General features: G+C 31.6%; 2 protein-coding genes across 2 annotated transcripts; both read right to left on the bottom strand.

Moving 5' to 3' along the window:
* Nucleotides 1-12,774: 12,774 nt before the first annotated feature.
* Nucleotides 12,775-14,633, bottom strand: LOC113377975 (eukaryotic translation initiation factor 3 subunit J-like). Its single transcript, XM_026618450.1, has 6 exons — nucleotides 14,449-14,633; nucleotides 14,280-14,368; nucleotides 13,631-13,750; nucleotides 13,438-13,576; nucleotides 13,195-13,347; nucleotides 12,775-13,014 (listed from the first exon to the last, which is right to left on the bottom strand). The coding sequence occupies exons 1-6, from the start codon at nucleotides 14,462-14,464 to the stop codon at nucleotides 12,821-12,823; spliced, it is 711 nt and encodes a 236-aa protein (XP_026474235.1). The 5' UTR covers nucleotides 14,465-14,633; the 3' UTR covers nucleotides 12,775-12,820.
* Nucleotides 14,634-17,007: 2,374 nt separating this feature from the next.
* LOC113377341 (E3 ubiquitin-protein ligase HUWE1-like) lies at nucleotides 17,008-22,900 on the bottom strand. The gene is made up of 12 exons (XM_026617624.1): nucleotides 22,653-22,900; nucleotides 22,090-22,321; nucleotides 21,448-21,622; nucleotides 20,302-21,350; nucleotides 19,722-20,061; nucleotides 19,048-19,644; nucleotides 18,477-18,752; nucleotides 18,203-18,391; nucleotides 17,807-18,128; nucleotides 17,575-17,740; nucleotides 17,318-17,508; nucleotides 17,008-17,242 (listed from the first exon to the last, which is right to left on the bottom strand). Exons 1-12 carry the CDS (start codon nucleotides 22,862-22,864, stop codon nucleotides 17,140-17,142), a joined length of 3,852 nt encoding a protein of 1,283 aa, XP_026473409.1. The 5' UTR covers nucleotides 22,865-22,900; the 3' UTR covers nucleotides 17,008-17,139.
* Nucleotides 22,901-23,185: the final 285 nt, after the last annotated feature.

Here is a 23,185-nt window from a genome sequence, read left to right as displayed (position 1 = left end):
AAAATGTTTGATTTTTTTTTAAATTCAGGTTAAAAATAAATACACGTTATATCTTACTATACCCTCCCTCCCCCACGTGATATTTCGTGATTTTGTGTCAAACCCCCCTGCCCCTAAAAACCACAGGTGATTAATGGACGCCCCCTCAGATATATAAAATAGGCATATATTGCAGTAATGTCCTCGGAAGAATATTTACGTAAAGTCATATTTAGATCTATTCTCAAAAGAAAATCTGATATCATAGTGCTTGATATCGAGCTGGCCGAGATTGGGATCAAACCCAAAACAATTTGGTGCTAACCACGTTCTTAACCATGGCGAGCTCTTTAAGGCATGGGGTAAAGCGGAGCTTAAAGGTCCGCGAGTAAAAAGGTCCACCACCAATCTCAAAAACAAGAAAAGTATAAAGTTTTGTAGTGATACTATTTTCAAGTAGAGTAAAAAATGAGTAACCAGCCTTAATTCTTACGACGTCGCTATCGTCGGAAATGTATCAATATTCATACCAAAAGTTTTTTTCCTTTCGTTGGTAGTTTCTTTGGTTTTGAGTTCTTGTGTTTAGTTTATGATACCTGAATATCTACATTAATATGTTTAGGTAGGTTTACAACTTAACATTTTAAAATGAAGAAAAATGTTAATAAATGTAAAAAAATAATATACATCTCACAATTATTTATCAAGTAAGAGGTAGAAAAACTAAGCCTTGCAAACACAAAGTTGCAAGTTCGAAATTCCAAAAAATATATAATCAGTATATAGTTAGGTTGCCATCTAAGAAAGCTAAAGCTAAAGCTTCTGGTTCTCATAGAAAATTCTAGTTGCTATTCAAAGAAAGGAATACTATATTCATTATCAATAAATCGTTCAGATTTAATCCAAAAATAAATCATAAACTAATCGCTTAACATTTGATTATTATTATGGTTAATCCGAGCTGCCAGTTCGTATTGTAACACGATATTTAAAATTGAAACTTACCCACGATATCGATTTATATTTGATTTGCGATCGTTGGAATTCGCCAACGTAAATGAATCATATTTAATGTGTAACGTTTGAAAGATGTGATAAAACAATTCATCAGCTGCTACGTGCTATATTTTGCTGTGAAGGATATTTTACATATAGCATGTCATTGTTAATTTTTACACATTTTATGGGATTGGTCTCTAATATAATTAAATTAATTTAAATGCAGCTTTCAAAAGAAGGAGAAATCCAGATATTTGAAATCGATTATCAAATCGAATATTTGAAATCGAATTTGTTTGGACGTCCATCACCTAAAAAATTGTTCACACACCAACATCTAAAATGTTAAGGTATGGCTCATAAAAATTCAGGTATTTTAACTCCAAAACATTCTGAATATCTGAAAAAATAAAATTAATTTTCACTTCTCTGGTTGTTTAGATCATTTAAAAAATAAAGAGATTTGGGCCTGGAACTTGGTGATCACGAAGCCAGAAACTTTGTACGTCTATCAATCACGTGAGGCTTAAAAGGGAGTGACAAAAAATCACAAAATATCACTTGGGGGAGAGGAGATCTATCACGTGTATTAAATTTTTAAAAAATCCAAAAATTTTCAAAGGAAAACCAAAGATTTTACGATTTTTGCTATGTACTGAAAATACACGTGATGTTAGGTGAGGGGGAGTATTTTAAATATCACCAACGGGGGAGAAAAGGTCCAAAAAACCTTAAAAATCGAGCACATACCTGATGAACCCCTATTGCTACGAGCCTCAAATATATTTAAGCGTCAATTAGACAAAAGAATGGTTATAAATATTAGTTGTAACAATTGAAAAATATGTTATAACCTACTCTATAAGTTCTATTATGTCTATTTGTTAATCTCAAATGGCAAAATAAACAAACAAAACAAAATTCTCAAAGATCATATCAGTAAAATTTACAGTTGTGCAAAATCTAGAAGCATTCAAAGTGAAGGCAAAAATCAGAATTGTATTAATGTTTTAAAAATTGATATATGTACTTATATTTTTGCAAAGTAGGAAACCTTCTCGATTCTCATGAATAAAACATTATAGGGGAGCTACGGGCTTATTGTAATATTGGTAAGTACGTTTTACAATAGTCTCTCAATATTTTTTGCTCAATTGGACATGTAAACGCGCAGTAAACAGAAGTGTGCAGGTCCGTCATTTGGGGATAGTTGATACAAAACCTTGGGGCTAGTTGTAACATAATATAATTATATACAGATTTAAGTGAAGAGGATTGATTGGAATATCTAGTTTGTAACATGTGGGTACATGAAAATGTGCAGAAGGTGCTATAGGGGGAAGTCCCGTAACGCGGACGGCACCTAAAGCCGGACACTATTAACACGTATTATTTAAGCTAGTATAAATCTTTTATTTCAAAATATAAGTGAAAGGGGTTATAGCGGGGGGCACACAGGTGCAGGATCACCCGCCAAGACTCACATGTGACGCACACGGCCACGACGGGAGCAACCCTTTTTTGTTTTAGGCGCAAAAACACGGCGTCACCTAAATATCAATGGAAGTATTTCTAGTGTATTTATGCATTTATATTTTAGTGGCATTCAAAAATAAAAGTAGTACTTGATTGTTATCCGTAAAATGGTAGTATATTATTAGAAATTTTAAACAATTTTAGTAGGTACCACCAAATGAACAAAACTGGCTGTCCCTTAGCACCGGACACTAAGTCGTCCCTTAGCTTCAAAACATATCGATATTTCTTGTGAGAATTGACGTATTTTATTCTAATTATTTAATTTTGTTCTGTATGGGTGCTAACGGTCACTACATACCGCCATTTTTCGTATTTTCTAGTCAAAGAATCCAAATCTTATGATGAATGCTCCAGCTGAGAGCATCGGTGTGGCCCAGCCAAAAGGGTGGATAATTAGTGATTTTTTTTGCAAATCTAAGAATATTCGTCAAACACAAATGTGCAGACATTTCAGAGTGTGGAGATGGCTACGTATGTATTCAATGCTGGTTATTTTGAAATGTCCGGTACTAGGTGCCACTTCGTAAAATCATATTTTTTGTTACCAATGTTTGATTGATAGTATTAATTATTGTTTAGCAAAGTTCGCGTTTTTGTTAATTTAGTTTGATTTCTAACTTTGTTATCTAACATAAGTCATAATTTAATAAACATTTCGTAAAATATTTTTTTATTTATTTATAAATAACCTTAGGTGTCCGGCACTCGGGGACTTCCCCCTATAATTCATTTTTATTATGATTATAATTGTAGTTTAAGTTGATTTATACAATGAATTTCTGTTAAAGAGGAGTTATGGAATTATTTTTACTCAATTTAGAGAATTAATTACAGCATCTATCCATCTTTATTTAGTAGACATATAATCAGTGTATCTCTGATAACTGTTACTACAAACCCCCAGCTCCCCTACATCCAGCCAAGTCTTTCAAAACTCTTTTACCATATACGATGCTGTAATAGACACTGCAATTTACGGTATATGATTCCGATTCACCCGTATCATGCAAACGTTGCCCTGTAAAACGTTTCCTTGATGCTCGTAAGTGAAATCATTTCCCACTGGTTCCTTGACCATCGTATTGAATTTTATTATTGACGTTATTAAATCTACGACTTCCCTTTTCGTAGCTGAATATAACAACAAATTGCTTAACAACGACACAAAAGCAATAACACTCGATTCGAGAATGAGCAACGTCTGGATTGAAATAGCAACAATGGTGCAGCCGAGTTGTCAATAACGTTTGTTATTAATAAGATAGTCTTCGCATACCGGACGCATGAGAACGCATACATTATTTTACATTCTTTGTCTTTGGTAGTTGGTACACTCATAAATAACTCGACTAGGAGAACAAATATTATAAACAAAGTATTGAACATTAGAAATGAATTTCAATTCAAAACTAGTACAGCAAAGACAGGTGGGCCTATTCTCGGTTAATATATGGTAACTATCAGTGTCTCCCGTCGTAACCTAACCTGTTTCAAATAAGAGATGGTTGGTTGGTCGTTGCTGAAGATTTGGTGATTATTATATTTTGATATTGGCTTTTGATGTTGCTATTGATGTTGCTATTGATGTTGGATGATGATGATCCAATGTATAGGTTGTCAATACCCAGGGTGTTTATATAGGCGTGGACAACTAACCACCAAATAGCAAAAATATCAAAATAACATCAGGGCGACTTCATGCATGTTCTATCTATAAGTGCAAAGCTTCAATATTTATTATTTTGAAGTGTTAAAGGGGTATTCTGGTCTAAGGTTAAAAAAATGGATTTTATTTTTTTCTATATTTTCAAAGTTTAACTATTCAAGAATTTGTAAATAAAAGAATTTTTCGAAATTTAAGGGAGTATTCTAGTGTAGAGCGATAAATTTTAGGTCATTATTAAAGTGTCGTAAAAGAAAGCAATGAATGTTTTTACTATACGTTTTTTACCACTTGTTTATTAATATTATTAAAATACAAAACAAAAAATAAAAAAAAAGTTGAAAATTGTAAAAAATGGCAGCTGATGAAGTGGGTGGTCTCAAAAAAATGGCACCTTGACATGATTTCAACCCTCCTAGCCATTGGAAATGCAAAAAATAAAAAGATTATTAATCTACAATGATGTCGCAATCGGCCGAACTAGCGATGAGTAAAATGTTTTTTTTTACAAATTGGCGACTGTTTGAAAAAAAAGTGTTTTTTTACTGTTTTTTTGAGTTTCTCGATTTTTTTAAAAATAGTAAAAATTGGAATTTGGGGATAATCCTAGTTCGGGCTATAGATAGGTCTATAAACAAGACTCTCTGAACATTTCAAGTGAATCTGTCGATTAAAACTCGAGAAATCGTGTCAACAGTACTGAAAAAGTCTGTTCTGAGAAAAACGCATTTAAAGTTTTGCGTGAAGCCAAACCAGTATGGAGACCGAGTCAGTAAAATGCCTATATCTTCGAAAATAATTCAAATTTTCAAATACCTTCTCGTACCCATATTCTTAGATAGTTAAACTTTGAAAATATGAAATAAAAAAAAACGATTTTTTTTGAATTTCTACACTAGAATACTCCCTTAAATTATTTACAGGGATCCAGTTTGGCCACGGTAATCCTCATGTGTTTCTTTCCTCTGCGATACTTTAAATACCAAAAAATGAGCCAAAACATTGAAATGATATAAAAAATGAATAAGCCTATTAATTAGATTTTGAGAAATTTTAACTTTTGGGAAAAAACTTGGATTTCTTTTCTTTTTTTGAAAAATTTTGGAAATTTTGAACTTTCTTTCAAAGCAATCGCACTGCTTTAGCTGCATAGAGACGAAATATCAAAGCGCGTAAGCGCCGCGTCGCCGATTAACGGAAAAACGACGTTACGGAACCCATAAGTATGTAAAGAAAATTGATACACATTATTAAAATCTCCATAAAATATCTGATAGTTTGATGTGCATATGTCTAATGATAATTTTTGACCGCCAAAAGGCATTATTTTTTACTTTTTAACTTCCCATAGGGCAAGTCATAGTAATCGCAAAAAAATCGAAAATGAAATTTTTTATATATCTTTACGTTTCAAAACCTTCTGAACATTTTGTGTGTATGTGTATGTGTGTGTGTGTGTGTGTGCGCGGATACAAATTTTCGTCGACGATTTCGGGAACACGGATCAACCGATTTGAATAATTCAAAAAACATTCGATTCGTATTGATAAGGAGACGTGCTGATTAGTTTTTGGCGAAGGCAGGTCTAGCCGTTCCGAAGATACGGGGCAAAAAGTGCCGAAAACGGTAACTCAGTTTTTAAGAGAACGGAGCGTCCGATTTAAATAATTCAAAAAACATTTCACTTGTATTGACAAGATAAAGAATCGATCAAATTTTCATAAAGGTAGGTCTAGCGGTTTCGGAGATATGGAGGAAAAAGTAAAAAAATGAGCCATTTGGCGGTCAAAAATGATCATTAGACATATGCACATCAAATTATCAGATATTTTATAGAGATTTTAACAATAAGTATACATTTTGTTAACATTCCTATGGGTTCCGTACCAATGCTTATGCGTTAGACAGCGACGCGGCGCTTACGCGCTTTATATTTTGTCCCTATGCAGTTAAATCAGTACGATTGCTTTGAAAAAAAGTTCAGATCTTCCACAATATGTCAAAATAAAGAAAAAAAAGAAAAAAAAAATTTTTTTCAAAAAAAAAAAATAAAAAAAAATTATTTTTTTTTAAAAAATTTTCTTTTCAAAAAAAGTAATTTTTGGTCCATATATATAGTTTCTCAAAAATATTATTTTTCAAAGTACATTTTTTTCAAAAACGTTAATCGTTTTTAAAAAATTAATAATATTTGGTACGGGAAGTTCCAGCAATTTGCCTTAAGGCACGATGCCTTAATTGCCTTAAGACAGAATTCCACTTACAGCTAGTTATTTTGAAGTGTTAAAGGGGTATTCTGGTCTAAGGTTTAAATAATGAATTTTATTTTTTTCTATATTTTCAAAGTTTAACTATTCAAGAATATGTAAACAAAAGATTTTTTCGAAATTTAAATTATTTCCAGAAATCCAGTTTGGCCACGGTAATCCTCATGTATTTCGTTCCTCCGCGATACTTTAAATACCAAAAAATGAGCCAAAAACATTGAAATGATAATGATCCAATAATTAGATTTTTGAGAAATTTTAAATTTTTGGGAAAAAAAACTGGGTTTTTTTCTTTTTTTGAAATATCTTGTAAATTTTGAACTTTTCTTCAAAGCAATCGCACTGCTTTAACTGCATAGAGACGAAATATCGAAGCGCGTAAGCGCCGCGCCGCCGTCTAACGGATAAGCATTGGTACGGAACCCATAGGAATGTAAGCAAAATTCATACTTATTGTTAAAATCTCTATAAAATATCTGATAATTTGATGTGCATATGTCTATGATAATTTTTGACCGCCAAATGGCATTATTTTTCCTTTTTTCACTAGATCTCCGAAACCGCTAGACCTGTCTTCCCAAAAATTTAATCAATTATTCACCTTGTCAATACAAGTAAATTGTTTTTTGAATTATTCAAATCAGACGCTCCGTTCTCTCAAAAACTGAGCCTCCATTTTGGCACTTTTTAATTTTAACTAGCTGTAAGTGGAATTCTGTCTTAAGGCAATTAATTATGGTGCCTTAAGGCAAATTGCTGGAACTTCCCGTACCAAAAATTATTATTTTTTTAAAAGCGATTAACATTTTTGAAAAAAATTTACTTCGAAAAAATTAGATTTTTGAGAAACAAAAAAAAATTGTTTCAAAAAAAAAGTTTTCTTTATTTTGTCATAGTTTGGAAATTCTGAACTTTTTTTCAAAGAAATCGTACTGCTTTAACTGCATAGAGACGAAATGTCAAAGCGCGTAAGCGCCGCGTCGCCGTCTAACGGATAAACATTGGTACGGAACTGATAGGAATGTAAACAAAATTCATACTTATTGTAAAAATCACTGTAAAATATCTGATAATTTGACGTGCATATGTTTAATGATCATTTTTGACCGCCAAATGGCTTTTTGTTTTACTTTTTTTTATTAGATCTCCGAAACCGTTAGACCTGCCTTCATAAAAATTTGATCAATTCTTCATCTTGTCAATATAAGTAAAATGTTTTTTGAATTTTTAAAAGCGGACGCTCCGTTCTCTTAAAAACTGTGTTACCGTTTTTGGCACTTTTTGCCCCGTATCTTCGGAACGGCTAGACCTGTCTTTGCCAAAAACTAATCAGCACGTCTCCTTATCAGTACGAATCGAATGTTTTTTAAATTATTTAAATCCATTTTTTCTAAAGTACGCTAAATGTTCAGAAATCTTTGAAACGTAAAGATATATGCAAATTTTCGATTTTTTTGTGATTACTATAACTTACCTTATGAGAAGTTAAAAATAAGGGGGGCGCAGCATTATTTTTTTAAAGATTAAAAACCGCTGTATTAACCACTGAATTACCTTACCAGAACCACCAGTTTACGGAATATAAATAACAATAGCTTATAGAACACATAGTTCTGATTGCATATATAAAAAATGCAGAGTCAAAAGATCGTTGCATATTTTTTGCCCTTTAGAGACTCTATATTACGATCGGTGATAAACCTGCTATTATGTGAGAGTTTGTGTCGTCGGTTCGTCGACATATTTGGCCTGTTTTTAATAATGGTAATTTATATAAATGTCGCAACAAAGTCTAGACAGAAACTCGTCTAAAAACAACGCTTTTGATATAATAAAGCTCGGCTTAAGTTAACTATACGAAAAGAAAACAAATATGAGAGAATAATTTACTCCTACGTAACATTGCGCACAGTTGAACTTGAGTCAAATATAAATTACTATTTTAAAATCATATTATAAGGAAAATGCTTTGCAGTACTCGATTTCTAAATACTTATTATATATAATTTTTTTAATTTACAAAAAGTAAGAATAAATCTAAACATCTTCTAAATACACAAGCATTAGATATAATATTAAACAGATATTGGTAACTAAGATATTAGAAATCTTGAAACGTTAACATTGTCATCAATAAATTTAATTTCATTTTGGCGGTATGTTGCAAAATTGTAATCCCTAAGTTATAAATTAATGCTTAAAACTTGACTAAAGCATTTGATGTTTCAATATACATATATTCATAAAATAGGTACATATTTTTTATATACTCTATTGGTTTAATGACCTAACATAACAAAGACATACCTAACATTGTTATTAAATTAATTATTTTAGGGGAAAACAAAAGGCAATTGTAAACGTTAATTATCTAATTCACTTTTATAACAGAATAGTGAACTGTTATATAAAAATATTCAAGTTAAAGGTATTTTATTTGCTCTCTATTTGGACAACGGACAAAATTAATTACATGATTTTCGAGAAAACTAAAAGAAATTCTCAACGCTATTTTCAATAACTTACCCGTAGGGTAGTTATAGTAATGGACCAAAAATCGAAAATAAAAATTATTGCATATCTTCAGGTTTCAGAGGTTTCTGAACATTTTGGCATGCCTCTGAAAAAATGTATGTGTGTGTGTGTTTTGTGTGTCCGCATTTTTTCGTCCACGTTTTCGGGCGCACGGATGAGCCGATTTGAATGGTTCAAAAAACATTCGATTCCTATTGATAGGGAGATGTGCTGATTAGTTTTTGGCAAAGGCAGGTCCAGCCGTTACGGAAATACGGAGCAAAGAGGGAAAAAATAGAAATCGAGTTTTTGAAAGAACGGACCACCCGATTTGAATGATCTAAAAAACATTCAATTAGTAATGATTTGGAGACGAGGTGATTAGTTTTTGGCAAAGGCAGGTCCAACCATTTCAAAAATACAAAGCTAAATGTACAAAAAATGGCAGTTTTTGAGAGAACTAAGCATCCGATTTGAATGATTCAAAAAACTTTCTGCTTGTGTTGACGAAATAATTGCTTTTGGGGAGAAAAATTCATTTTTTTCTGTTTTTTTTTTTTGTATATCGAAACAATTCAGATTTTAATTTTAATTCTGGCTAACGTTCTAAAGCTGACTTATATACTTTAAATAAATAACTTTAACTTTGTAATTCAGTTTATATAATTCTAATAAATATTAGGCAATGTTACAGTACTTATAATAATATATTTGAAAACATTTAATATTCCTCGAACATTTCGTTACGGTACGAGAAGTTCCAGCTATTTGCCTTAAGGCACGATGCCATACACTACTAGTTTGCTCTCTATTTGGACTATGGACAAAATTAATTACATTATTTTCGAGAGAACGAAAAGAAATTCTCAACGCTATTTTTCTGAGTTATAATATAAAAATATATACTGAATAATATATTTTTTTACAAATTTGGGTTATTTTACATACTCTGTGTTAACTCAAGAACAAAAAATAACATGATTTTCGAGAAAAACTAATATAATCTAAACGAAACTGTTCTAATTTATATAACAGTATATAAATAAGACTATCAACTGTTGATACCGAATATAGTTGAAAATAAAAGTAATTTCATTCCATAACGATATGTAACAGAAAAATAAAAGTGAAATAGCCTAGTTCCAGCATTAATTGAACCAATAAATTAGATTAAAATAATTAACAATTAATATGATTCATATATGCAATTAAATACACCTCAAAAATTCATGACGTTTCTCATGGCCATGGAACACTTGTTAAAGCAACAAATGTCACGCTTGTTTATGTACTTTTAATTGATAAACGGTAACAGGGAATGCATTCCAAATGCAATTATATCAGTTCTATATAAATAGTAAATAAATAATAGGCGAAAGAATGCGTAAACAATTGGACATCAATTAAATGTCAAATTGACAAGAATTAAGGTTATATCGTGATCATTTGACACTTGGGACAGTTTGTACGCCAGTCGTGTAAAAATGAGTTACCTGGTGCAACTTTTATCAAATTTACGTAAAAATGAGCGCGTTGCTAAATAAATAGGGCCCGTTTGACGTGTAAACAAACCGAAAAGCCAACGCCCTAACAATAATAACAAATTGTTAAACTCACCTTAGGCAAATCCCTTATATGATTAGCATCCAATAACAGTTCTTCCAAACTTCTTGAATAGCGTAAAATATCTTCGGGCACGTTTGGTAAAGAACAGTGTCTTTTGTCCACAAACTCCACTTGCCGATTGCAACCTTTAAATATAGGAATGCAGCGAAACATATCGAAAACTATTATTAACGTTATTTAGTAAATACACATATCACATTTGAACTATTTACATATACAATTATTTTTAATCGAACAAGAAAATCATCTTTTATTTATGCCAAGCGGTAACACCACTCCTCAGCCGTTGTTCACACGATAAACTCACAGAAACTAACAGCTAACTAACACACGGCACTCTGTTCGGACAGTGCTGACTGCAAGGCGCTCGCACGCCGTACTACGTTCGATCGAAGATGAACGTTGACTACCCTGCCTAGTGGGACCACTGATAGACATTTTGGAAACACTTTTGTAAATTATTAAATTTATGCTTAAACAACTATAATCGACATTAGCACTAGCAAATGTATAGAAATATACACAATTTTATTAAAGACTGTTATTATTTCTGCAGCAACTTTGCAGCAGTCAGGAACTTTAAGCCACTTTATATTGAAGATTAGTCTTTGTATTTTATTGTCCTAGTTTCAAAACAGAAAACAATTTAAATTTAATTCTGCACAAAAAATAAACTTTTGTAGAAAAAAAGACAACACAGTAAATATGACTATTTATGAATCAATTTAAAACACAAGTCACAAATGTTCTCATTCAAATCACGTTTTAATCTCTGATATGTAGGAATCCAAATAAATAATAATTATTTATATTGTTTTTATTCTTAATTATGTAATTAATTTTCAAAATAATTTAATAAATTCAATAATATTTAATTTTAAATTGTTTTAAGAACATTCCAGATCTTTGCGACCAGTCTATGCAGCGGGAAATTCAAAATAACTTACCGCGCCTTACGATGGTATATAAAGGAACGTCGTTTCTGCGGACTTCTAAAATTTAATAAATATAAAAATGTGAATATAAATAAATGTACGAATGTACTAAATATCAATAATATTATGCGTGATTGAATTTAATATATAAAGCTTCAAAATATTAAAACTTGTTGAAAAACTTTTGTTACAGTTGTAGTGCTGCCAACATGATAATATGCCATTACCTGTCAAGTCGTCGATGTCAGATTCGATACCCTCCATTTGCTTTCGCGCGCGATATTTGAAATGGTAACTAAATATAATTATAATATCTTTGATGTAATATGTACAACATTGTAAGGCAAATGGATTTTTTTTTTTAATTTTTCATTTGGCCTTGCTTACTTTGAGCATTTAGCCACTTACAACATTTTTATTTATTTACATTCTATTTTTTATATCATATTCAATCTATAGAATATATATATCTATATATATCCTATTCTTAATTTTTCTTATTTTCTTCAATTCTTTATTATTTTCAAATTTCTAAGTTGAATAGAACTTACATCTTTATTCCATTTTTTCTTCGTTCTTCTTTTTAATTTCAGCAAGTTCTAATTTTTTTCTTCTTACTCCTAATACAATTTATCTATTCGAATTCTGTTATTGAATGGAGAATAATTAACTTAAAACTACTAGAAAACAAAACTGTAAAGTTGATTGATAGAATGTATATGACTAATGTACTTGTATACAAAGTCAAAAAAAAAACAATAAAAAAATATTTTGATTTTGAAAAAACATTGATTAAGAATGTAAACAATTTGATACATAAAATAATTAACACATTAATAAATTAATTTCTGGTATATCAAAATATGAAATAATGAACATACTTTTACATTTTCATTGTTAAATGAAATAAAAATCAATACAATAAAACTACAAACATATTAAAACTGTAAAAAAATAACAATTGCGAGTACAAAGTAAAAATGATTTGTTAGATATGCAAAATTTATATCAGCAGACTGACTTTGCAGAGAAAATATTTCAATTATATACATTCTCCTTGTTGACACAAAGCATTTCCTTTGAAACCATGTTAGTTGAATTGTTCTAACAACAAACAATTTCAAATTCCACAAACAAATATTTTCTACCAAAACGCATTTCAACATTCAAGAATTTATTAATTTGATGTAAAAAAACAGAAAAGTAGATATGAAATTTTTTTAATGAAATAATTGGATTTAAACCAAAAACCTGAACATTTACATTTTATTATGCTTTGAAAATAGATAGTACAATGATCACATGAAATCATCATAATCATCATAATCATAAGCTCCATATTGATTCATTATAGCATTATCGCCCTCCATTTTCAATTTAGCTTTTCCTTTTCCCTTAGACTTTTTAGCTTTGTCGCCCTTTTCAGCTTTTTGTTTCTCCATATACATATTATCTATCGTGAGTTTCAATTTCTTAAGATCAAAGGAATTTACTGTAATAAAAAAATATTTGTGAGAAAAAATTATGAAGATATTAAGTTGCAGTACTGATGCAAAGCATTTTTTAAAATATCTTATTTTTGTTGAAAATTGGAAGAAATTTTGGGATATTATATATAACAAGTGCACTTTCGCAACTGTTGAAGTAAACTATAGTAATATATTTTGCTTACAATTCACACAGATGTTTCGAAATAGATCCTCCACGAAAGCAGGAAATTCATCTCTGGATTTATATATAGACACTTTTCTATTAATAGCATCTGCTAGCTCCTCAAAGCCTGCTTTGTCATTAGGATTGATGCTGTCAATACTGGGTGCTACTCCTGAAATTAAATAGTATTGAATTAAATTAAAATATTTTTTCTGATTCAAAAACAGAAAAAAATGTACTTCATTAAATAACTAAGTATTACCTAAAGTTTCAAGAGCTAATCTCAAGTCAGCTTCTTCTTGAAGCTTTTTCCTACGAAGCTCAGCTTCACGTTTTTCCTCAGGAGTCATATTCTCTTCCTCCTCTCGCTGTCTACGTTCAGCTTCCTCCAATCTTAATTTCTAAAAAGTTTATAGTGTAAATCTAAACATTTTCAAACAATTTTTTATACTCACTTCCTTCTCTGCAACACTTTTTGCTAAGGACTTTTTTGGTTTAGTTTTAATAGGTTCATTTTTATTTGAATCATTTTTCTCTACATCCTTTTTTTCTTCTTCTTCATCTTCCCAACTTTCCTAGAAAGCAAATTCATATCGATATATTAAGAACTGTAAACAAATTATAAACATATGATCAAATATCGTATACAAGTTTAGTTGGTTCGATCATTTCACATTTAGTAACTACTGTAGTGATTTATAGGTATTAAACCAATTTAGACAATATTACACCAATTAGTTTCCAAATTGAATACACAAATTAGAACTTTATTAAATGAATACAACATATGTCACAACACTCACAAAAGAAAACTAGTTCACCAAAAAATAAAGAACACAAAATTTGTTTACAAAAGTGCAAGAAATTCCTCAGCTTGTTATGATTAAACAAAAGCTTCTATCAACAAATAACTGATAACAAGTAGCTGATTCACATGTGGACACACTAGAAATTTTATTCATTCGTTTCTAGAAAAATCAAATACAGTGCCAAAAGGAAGTTAAATTCGCAAATGGAATGTTTAAAAATGACGTAACGAAACAGTGAAATTAAAGCTAATAAGAAATTCATATCGTGACGCGACAACATATTCTGACACCTCACCTTCACTTCATCGTCTTCATCTTCACCAGCCCATTTGTTAAGAGGATTGTTTGGAACAATCGACGGAACTTTCGGGGTTACAATATTTTCTGCAATAAAAGCTTAAATGTCAGAAAACGGCACATGGATCACTATCGTATATCAATATAATCTTCATGTAAAACCTCACCCCAATCGTCCTCCATGGTTTAATTATAAATCAATTAATTGCGTATTAGATTAGAAATACTTTCGAACAACCATACCTAAATATTTGTACAATAAACATCATGACCGCACTAGCCACGAAGCGTGTTTCTCAATCATGCACATTGCAATGCGAATCACACGAAACTTGAAACAAAGCAGCCAACACTAAACTGACTATTCTTCTAGAAACTTCATGCCGGTATTGCCTAATCCAACGGATTAACAATTTCAAACCACCAAAACGCGCTAAAACTCAATTTCATTTTTCATTATTATGTAAATGATGTCAAATAAATAACAAAGAACGTCAAATATTATTTTGATATTTTCTTAACGTTTTAAATTTTCTTATCAAAAACAAAAAAGCTTTAGTTTTAACTTCAATTCAATTTAACCAAGTCATGGCTAGCATACGAAGCATCCGATTTGAATAATTCAAAAAACCTTTCGCTTGTATTAACGAAACGATTGTTTTTGAGAAAATAAAAAAAAAATATTATTAACTTTCCGTAGGGTAAGTTATAGTAATCGAAAATAAAAAAAAAAAGAGTGCGCGTAAGGATCACACGCGATTGAAGTAAAACTTTTAATATTGTATGAGTAGGCAATTAAGATAAAAATAAAAAAAACATCATATTTGAATTTTAAAAATCATCTTTTAATAATCATATAACATCAATAATAATAAGATCTCCTGAGCATCGGCACAGCTGTCCTACTGATATTAAGAGTTTGAATATGATGTGAAGCTTTCTTCCTAATTTTGTTACCTATCTTACCGGGAAATTCAAACCATAAACGTAGAAGTTCATCATTATCGCCACGTTCTATGTACACTAATTTTCCCACACAACCATTAGCTAAGCCATCACTTACATCAATATTAGTTGTTATTATGTAAAATTTATTCAGAACTAAAATAATTTCATACGGCAAAGCCCCGGTATCAATAACCGATTTTTTGAAACTGTTGACGAATGTATGATTGTTGATCTGTCGCATGGCAACCTACATAAATATCCGTGGCAGTAGATATTATTTTGTCTTCAACGAGATTCAATATAAATTTATTATATTCCATGGCACATTTATTCTCTAAGAAAAGTCTTATTCCATGAGGACATAATACAGCAACCTCTTCTTTTGTAAAAAAAACGTGATTCAATTAATGCAAGTTCATATAGGGTTTAGCGCTCGACTTACGCATGACATGACGGGAGTGGATACTCGCGACATCAGCGCTTACGGCGTCGTAGTGTTCAACTACACGTTGGCATTTTCGTTGCATTGTACGGATTTACACCGTGTCGCGCCTAAAATTTTTACACCCATATCGCGCCTAAAGAAGTTTTACTTCAAAAATTACATATCTTTACGTTTGAAAGGTTTCTGAACATTTTGGCATATCTTGGAAAAACTGATGTATGTGTATGTGTGTACACACATTTTCGTTTGATTTAAATAATTAAAAAAACATTCGATTCGTATTGTTAAGGATACTTGCTGATTAGTTTTTGGCAAAGGCAGGTCTAACCGTTCCGAAGATACAGGGCAAAAAGTGCCAAAAACGGTAACTCAGTTTTTAAGAGAACGGAGCGTCCGATTTTAATAATTCAAAAAACATTTTACTTGAATTGACAAGATGAAGAACTGGTTTTGATTTTTGGGAAGGCAGGTCTAGCGATTATGGACTCTAACAATGTACAATAAAAATAAGTTAAAAAAATTACGTTTGGCGGTCAAAAATGTTTATTGGACATATGCACATCAAATTATCAGATATTTTATAGAGATTTTAATAATGTGTACACATTTTGTGTAATTTTTTTTGAGTTCCATACCAAGATTTTTAATTACGGTACGGGAAGTTCCAGCAATTTGCCTTAAGGCACGATCAGTCTAGAGGCATAAATTTTATGCGATTTTTGCGAGACTGTAAAAAGGCAAACATTATTTTTATCATATTTTTTATTACGCATAATTAACGTTTTGAGAATATATAACAAAAAAAATTAAAAATAGACAAAATTTTGATTCTAGAAGAGAATGAAGTTGGGTATCTCAAAAAATTGGCACCTGACCATAGCCATGATTATGATTATAGCCTTCAAAATAATCTGTAGAAAAAATTGTAAATATGTATATTATTCATGGATAAATAAAGAGTATATTATTAAACCAAAATCAGGTCGCTATCATACAAACTATGAACAGGTCATAAAAAAAATACACAAAATGGCGACTCTGAAAAAAAAATTCACAACTTTTTTTTAGTTTTCTAGAATTCTTCAAAAATACTGATAATCAGTATTTGCGTTATGTTACAAACAAATGTAACAATCATAATACTTTAATGACCCATGTGTTCATTGTAAAATCACTGTTTATGAATGAATAATGATACTTAAAGAAAAAACATAATATATAAAGCAGATAGACAGGGTATATTTCACTACCCTGATATTTTATATATTTATTATGTAATAATATACAGAGCTTAACAAAAAAAAATATTCCATAGATTGGATGTTACACCTTCAGTCTTAAAATATACAAAAATCTAGTATAAACAAAATAATTTATTAGTTATGATGAGCAATGTAATCAGCTCTTATTATTTAATTCAGTTATATATTTATTCCATTGTTATCTACATCATTACTCTGAGAATTTAGGCAAATCCAAAACCTTCAGAACATTCGTGTACTGCTTTTAGTAGATAGGATCGCAGCTTATCATATGTTTCATATACAGGCAAATCTAGTTGATTAAAGCTGGAACAAACATAAATCGATATAACTCTATCTATAATTTCAATAACTCTATCCTGATCCATTAAAGTAACTTACCATGTATGTGCAGAAGGTAACCTGTCAGTTGAACGATCATCTCTATGGATTTGGAATTTCTGCACACCGTTCATGCCTTCTAAAGCAGCAAAACCTTGTAACGGAACTTTAGAAGTGCCAGTTACAAACTGCAAAAACTTGGCTCTATCAGCCTGATCAAAAGAGCGCAGAGATCTCCAGAACCACTGAATCTGTGTACAAATATAAATATCAGAGGTACAAATATATTATACAATATGATTTTGTTTTTTAATTACCTGTATCGATGTTGTCTGGTATTTATGATATTCTGTGTTTGCCTTCAAGTCCTCAATATCAACATTTGGTAAACCGGATATCAGTAGCTCTAGTTCTTGCTCATTGAAAATAGATATCAACCGTTTAGGAATGATGTCGTAGAACCCTTCTAAGAAGGCATTTAATCTGCACAAAAAAAAAAATGATTTATGTATTTAATACATAAATGTTATCAAATATTCAAATACTCACTGTTGCCTTATAGCACCGCACATTTTCATTTGACACACCCTTCTAATATACTCATGTTTATTTTGCTCGGTGACAGGTATATTTCTGCCATTAGGAATTAAATCTCTTATATCAGTAACACCGAATTCTTGAACTTCAGCACTGAATGTTAGATCATAACCCAAGTCAGAAACATTATGTTCAGTTAAATATACCAAGCCTTGGTAAAAACTGTAGTCCTCGCTTTCCATATCAGTATGCTTCACTTGTATGCCAAGAATATGCTTATAGAATGACCTCGTGAAGTAACATTCAAGTAATTTGTTATCATAAATTGCCTTGGCTGCAAAATAATAATTGTAAATAATTATTTATATTTCATAGATATCCATATCAAAGTTAAACCTATAGCCATACCTATAACTCTTCCTACAAACTTATAGTAACACAAGTGATTGGGATTACAATGACTTGATGAATTAATCATGTAAGTCACCCTGTCTCCTGGTGATACAGTGAACAATGCGTACATTGGGTTGAAAATATCCCTGGAAATTATGACATACCATTCTCTTAGTAAGCCACCTGCATCTTGCCCCTCTTCATCTGTTGAGATCATAAATATTAATGATATTGAAAGTTATCAAACATTAAAAGTTATCAATTAGTAATATGTTTCTGGCTTGCATACCTTCAAAGACAATATAGAATCTATTTTTCCATTCCTCAGAGTTTCTCCTATACAATTCCCTGAACGAATCCTCAAATATATGACTTCTGCGCACATGCACAGCTAGTTCCTCGCGTCGAACACCTTCATCTAACCTCTCTAATTCTGTCCTGAAGTATCGTCTTTTAACATCAAAGTCCAATACTCGCGTGTGATCCACTAATACTGAGAATGGACCGTCAGCCAAGTGAGTAGTTGTTTGACGCAGAATTTGATTTAAAACTGTCCTGTGAGTTTCTGTAAATTATAGATAAAAATAAATTTGATCAATTGAACATTGTAAATTTAGCAAATATTTAACAATTTTTATATTCTACAAGAATGTGTAATAATTGTTAAGATAAAAATAACAAACTAATTGAACCCTTTACGATTCAAAAACAATCTATGAGCAAATCGGCGCCGCCGAATATGGAACAATTATATTTGCTTTTCTACATTTTCACGTCCACTGTACTTACGAATATCATAAAAAAACTACCAACCATACCAAAAGGGTTAAAGACAAAATAAATCTCATGCACAAATCTACCTGCAAAAGCCAAAAACTTCTTTTGATCAGTGTGTAAACTGCTGACAGATGGTTTGTTTTCAGTTCGTTGCACGACAGTGTTATTTGCGCCTTCTGTTCCATGAGATGCGCCATCCAAAGGTGATAAAGGTGCTACATCATTATTGTCTATAGGAGGAGAAGGAGAAACAGAGCCACTGATTCGGTTACTAGAAGCATTATTACTTCCACCCTCTTGAACTTCTCTAGAACTGACATTATTAGAGATTGGTTGCTCCTGAATATGAGGATTTCTCTTATTTCGTGAAGCTGAATGAACAAGGAAAAAGGCTTCCACAGCTGGTTGTAATACTAAGACTGCATGATGATCAGGAGTTTCCTCCAATTCAAACAGGCACTGACTAAGAGTGTTCCAAAGACTATCCAAATTCAAAGCTTCACTCAACAAAGTGAAAGTAGGAGTGTATATGTTATTTTTATTTGACATAGCATCAGCACTAGTATCCATTGCATTTGTTGCTTCACTGTTAGGATTATTTTGCGGTTCACCAGAAGCTCCATCTTCAATATCAGCAGTAGCCATCGAGACATTTTCTTCTACTTCTGGCCTCTCAAATTCTATATAACGAAAAAAAAAATCAAGTTAATAAACCAATAAAAAGTCAAACCATTTAAAAATTCTCTAGAACACTTACCCAATTTAGAATCTTCAACTTCCTTAATTTGAACAATAACCTTTAGAATTCGTAAGAAGAAGGCTTGACTTGATGTCTTTGATATAAGCGGTGCCATTGAAGGAAGTTGTAAATCACAAGTTGCTTTGGTTTTTGATGAAGCTGCAACAATGACTGCATCATTTGTAAATCTATCTTTCAAAATTCCTTTAGATGCCTTTAAGTTGTCGCCCACGTTCTCATCTTTATTTATATCTTTCTTAACATTATTCATAGTCTTCAGCTCCTTTACTAAATTACTAATATGAGTTTGCACCATCACAGATAAATCAATTGCTCCTTTAAGCAATAAGCGTAATATCTAAAAATAAAATTGAAGTAATAAAATAATTAAATTTCACAATGCAGAACATTGTACTAAATTTTGTTCAAGTTATGTGAGGAATAAAAAATGTTTATACAAAAACCAAACTGGCATCATGTGGAATTGAGATAATAGACACAATCAGTGTTCATCAATTTGACATGACATCATGTATATTATGTTTATTACAAGTTTAATTTCATACTTAAGAATTGTAATGAATAAAAATAATAATACCATTTTTCTCGTTCTCGCAGAGTAGTGCGAAAGATTTAATAACAAAGCAGTGGCATCTTCCAACCCATCCTCAGAACAGCTTTTGGAAGTTAGCACTTGAATAGCTAACTGTAAATGTTCAGGAGAATCAGGTACAAATTCAGGTGATTCATCAGAATTCTCCACTCCACTTGAACAGGAATGTGTTACTGGTAGATCGCTTGAAATTAAAGATAACAGCCGCAGTAACTTATCTGTCAATTGGGAACTTCTCTTGATAACATTAAATGAGAGCATTGACACTAATTGCCCGAATGGTGAAGTTTCAAAGTTTCTGCTGGTATTTACAGATTCAGTAAAATCTTTAGGCATACGGAGAACACCTTTTCCTTTTCTAGAGGATGAACTAGAATCCAATCTAATGAGTATATCCCAGAAGTCATTGGAAGTTTTAGTAGAACCAGACTCTTGCGATTCTTTGTTTGGTATTTTTTCTTTACTTGGAGGTTTGAAATCATTTGGTAAGAAGTAGCCTGGGAAACTTTTTGCCAACGATATCAATAACTCTAAAGTATGTTTGCAGACCACAGATGCAGCCTGGGGATGAATTGCTATGGGTGATGAAGATTTATTCCTTCGAGTGATGAGTCGCTTCATTAAAAATACATTTGCCCTGCAACCCAAAGCTGCATCCAGACTAATATTCAACCATTGCGGTCGTTCCACAGAATTTATGGACCTAACCGGAAATGGATCATTACTTTCGTTACTCTTTTCTATAATTGACAGCAATGATTTGATAACCCATTCTCTGGTTGGAACATGTGAGCATAGGTTGCGTATAACACGATGTAATCTTAAAGTATTAAATTTAGGTTCATCTATAAATAAAAGAACCAGTAAGCATGTTAAGGACTCATGATCTAGAAGTGGTCTTCCAGTCCTTTCTATATTCATATTAACAGATAGAGCTGTTGAGGAATGAGAAGTATTTCCGTCTGGACGATTCCATGCCAACCATGTGGTTCCTTGCCGTTCATGAGGGTTGTTCATTTGATTACCCATGATACCTGAGTGAATCACACATATGAAGTCATAAAATTCATAGATATATTTAAATATCAAACATATGAAACAAATCTAATGCAAACATATATAAATACAAACCTCTGCTGCGAAGTATTGAGGAAAGTGTAGTAGTCGAATGCCCAATTTGATTAAGAAATCTTTCTTGCATCAATTGTCTATTTCGACTTTCCCAATCCCTTCGTAAATTTTGTGCTTCTGCTGCCAATTCAGGTGGAAGTACAGATATTTGTGACTCCTCCATGTCAGTCAAAATCTTTAAAAATTACAATAACAAAGTTTTACTTTTATTAAAGAATCATGTGATAATGTTTAAACTGTTTTGTTTTTCAATGACATTTATTTATATAATGACATTACAATAAGTCTCAATTGTTTTTACTCATCTCAGATTCACTGACTGCCCAGCAACATTGTCTATTAATTAAGTAGAAACCATGGAAACATTTATTAAGAAAAAAATGCAATGGCATATAAGTTAAGAATATACTAAGATACTAATTTTCAAGAAGACAATTCATAATTAAATCGTTTCGTCCTCTTTGCGGCATCAGCACATAACGCGCAAACACAAAGAGAACAAATCACACATTGTAACCAAGTTTCGCAGGACTCAGAACGGGAAAAGAGTTTGCAACAAATTAAGATGATCATTCGTTCTAGTTTGGCCAGGATTCTTAGATCTTAAACAAGCAACAGTAAGAACTACAATTATATACTTACAGCCTGTCTAAGCGAAGGTTGCAGATTTTGGAAGAAAGCAGCAGCATCTACAGGATCATTAGGATTTGCTGTAGCTGCAGCTTGCCTTTGCTGCTCTATCCTTTGCTGTGCTAAAACTTCTTCTTGTATAGCTGGTGGCAGAGCTGCTAAAAATTCTGGATTTACTTCAGCCAAACCCACAGGGCTGGTTTCTGTGGTCATTGTTTGAGCTCGTACGCGAATTCTTTGTAATCTGTATATTATTATGCACATTTCCGATTATTGCAAGAATTATGTAAAAAAAAATATATAATTGCTTATGCGTTGAAAACAAATTTATATGAACTTGTAACAACAAAATATGTCTTTGCAACATATGAAGTAGAATTTTTACTTTTGATTTCTGGAAAATTAATTTAATTAAATATTAATATTGAAGTTACACAAATATATTCCATAATTATAGATTAAAATATATTCCATTATTGATTATATGATATACTATTTTTTTTATTACTTTTTTATGTAGGATTTATAGTTTTTATACAATTGTGAGTTATATTTTTATAATCATTCCCACTTACCTCATTTGCTCAGCTAATACTTCAGCTCTCATTTCATCTGGCAATGCTGCCAAAAATGAAGGATCTACCCAATCAGGAATGTCAGAAGAATTAGTGTTTCCCGGAGCATCTCCTCCTGGACCGATAGGACCCGTAACAGGAGCAGAAGCGGTCTCAGTAGTGCTATTTGCATTACTTCTAGGTCTACTAGGACCAGCCCCTTCATCTAACATGGCCCAATTGTTGGAAGCTACAGAAATTAGATTACCTGGAGCATCACCTTGTCTACTTGGAGAACCGGTAATACCAATTATGAAGTCCAATGGATCTGGCACGACAGAATTTATAAAGGTTGTTTGTGAATTACTGTTTGATACAGATGTGTTTGTCGTAGTACTTGAAGGAGTCAAGGAATTTACACTGGCAGCGACGCTAACTGGAATATTGGGCCTTGAAACTGGAACTGTTGAAGGAGGAGTCAATATTGAATTGATATATTCAGATCTCCTAACTGCTTCAGCATCCTCTCTAGCCAATCCTGCATTATCACGAAA

The sequence above is a fragment of the Ctenocephalides felis genome, unplaced genomic scaffold, assembly GCF_003426905.1.
Source record: "Ctenocephalides felis isolate EL2017-DRISC unplaced genomic scaffold, ASM342690v1 CF-g0.4_SCAFFOLD_01886, whole genome shotgun sequence".
Taxonomy (NCBI): Eukaryota; Metazoa; Arthropoda; class Insecta; order Siphonaptera; family Pulicidae; genus Ctenocephalides; species Ctenocephalides felis.
The sequence above is the reverse complement of the archived record's forward strand: the minus strand, read 5'-3'. Positions and strand labels throughout refer to the sequence as shown.

What these genes read in the sequence shown, in the direction of transcription:
- LOC113377975 (XM_026618450.1), bottom strand. An exon ending in ATGAAGACGATGAAGTGAAG is followed by an intron (nt 13,751 to 14,279) that starts GTGAGGTGTCAG and finishes TTTGCTTTCTAG; the next exon opens with GAAAGTTGGGAAGATGAAGA. An exon ending in ATTAGCTCTTGAAACTTTAG is followed by an intron (nt 13,348 to 13,437) that starts GTAATACTTAGT and finishes ATTTAATTTCAG; the next exon opens with GAGTAGCACCCAGTATTGAC.
- LOC113377341 (XM_026617624.1), bottom strand. Translation starts at nt 22,864, where the DNA reads ATGTTAGATGAAGGGGCTGGTCCTAGTAGACCTAGAAGTAATGCAAAT. An exon ending in CTGCGAGAACGAGAAAAATG is followed by an intron (nt 20,062 to 20,301) that starts GTATTATTATTT and finishes TTTTATTTTTAG; the next exon opens with ATATTACGCTTATTGCTTAA. An exon ending in ACCAGACAACATCGATACAG is followed by an intron (nt 17,509 to 17,574) that starts GTAATTAAAAAA and finishes ATTTGTACACAG; the next exon opens with ATTCAGTGGTTCTGGAGATC.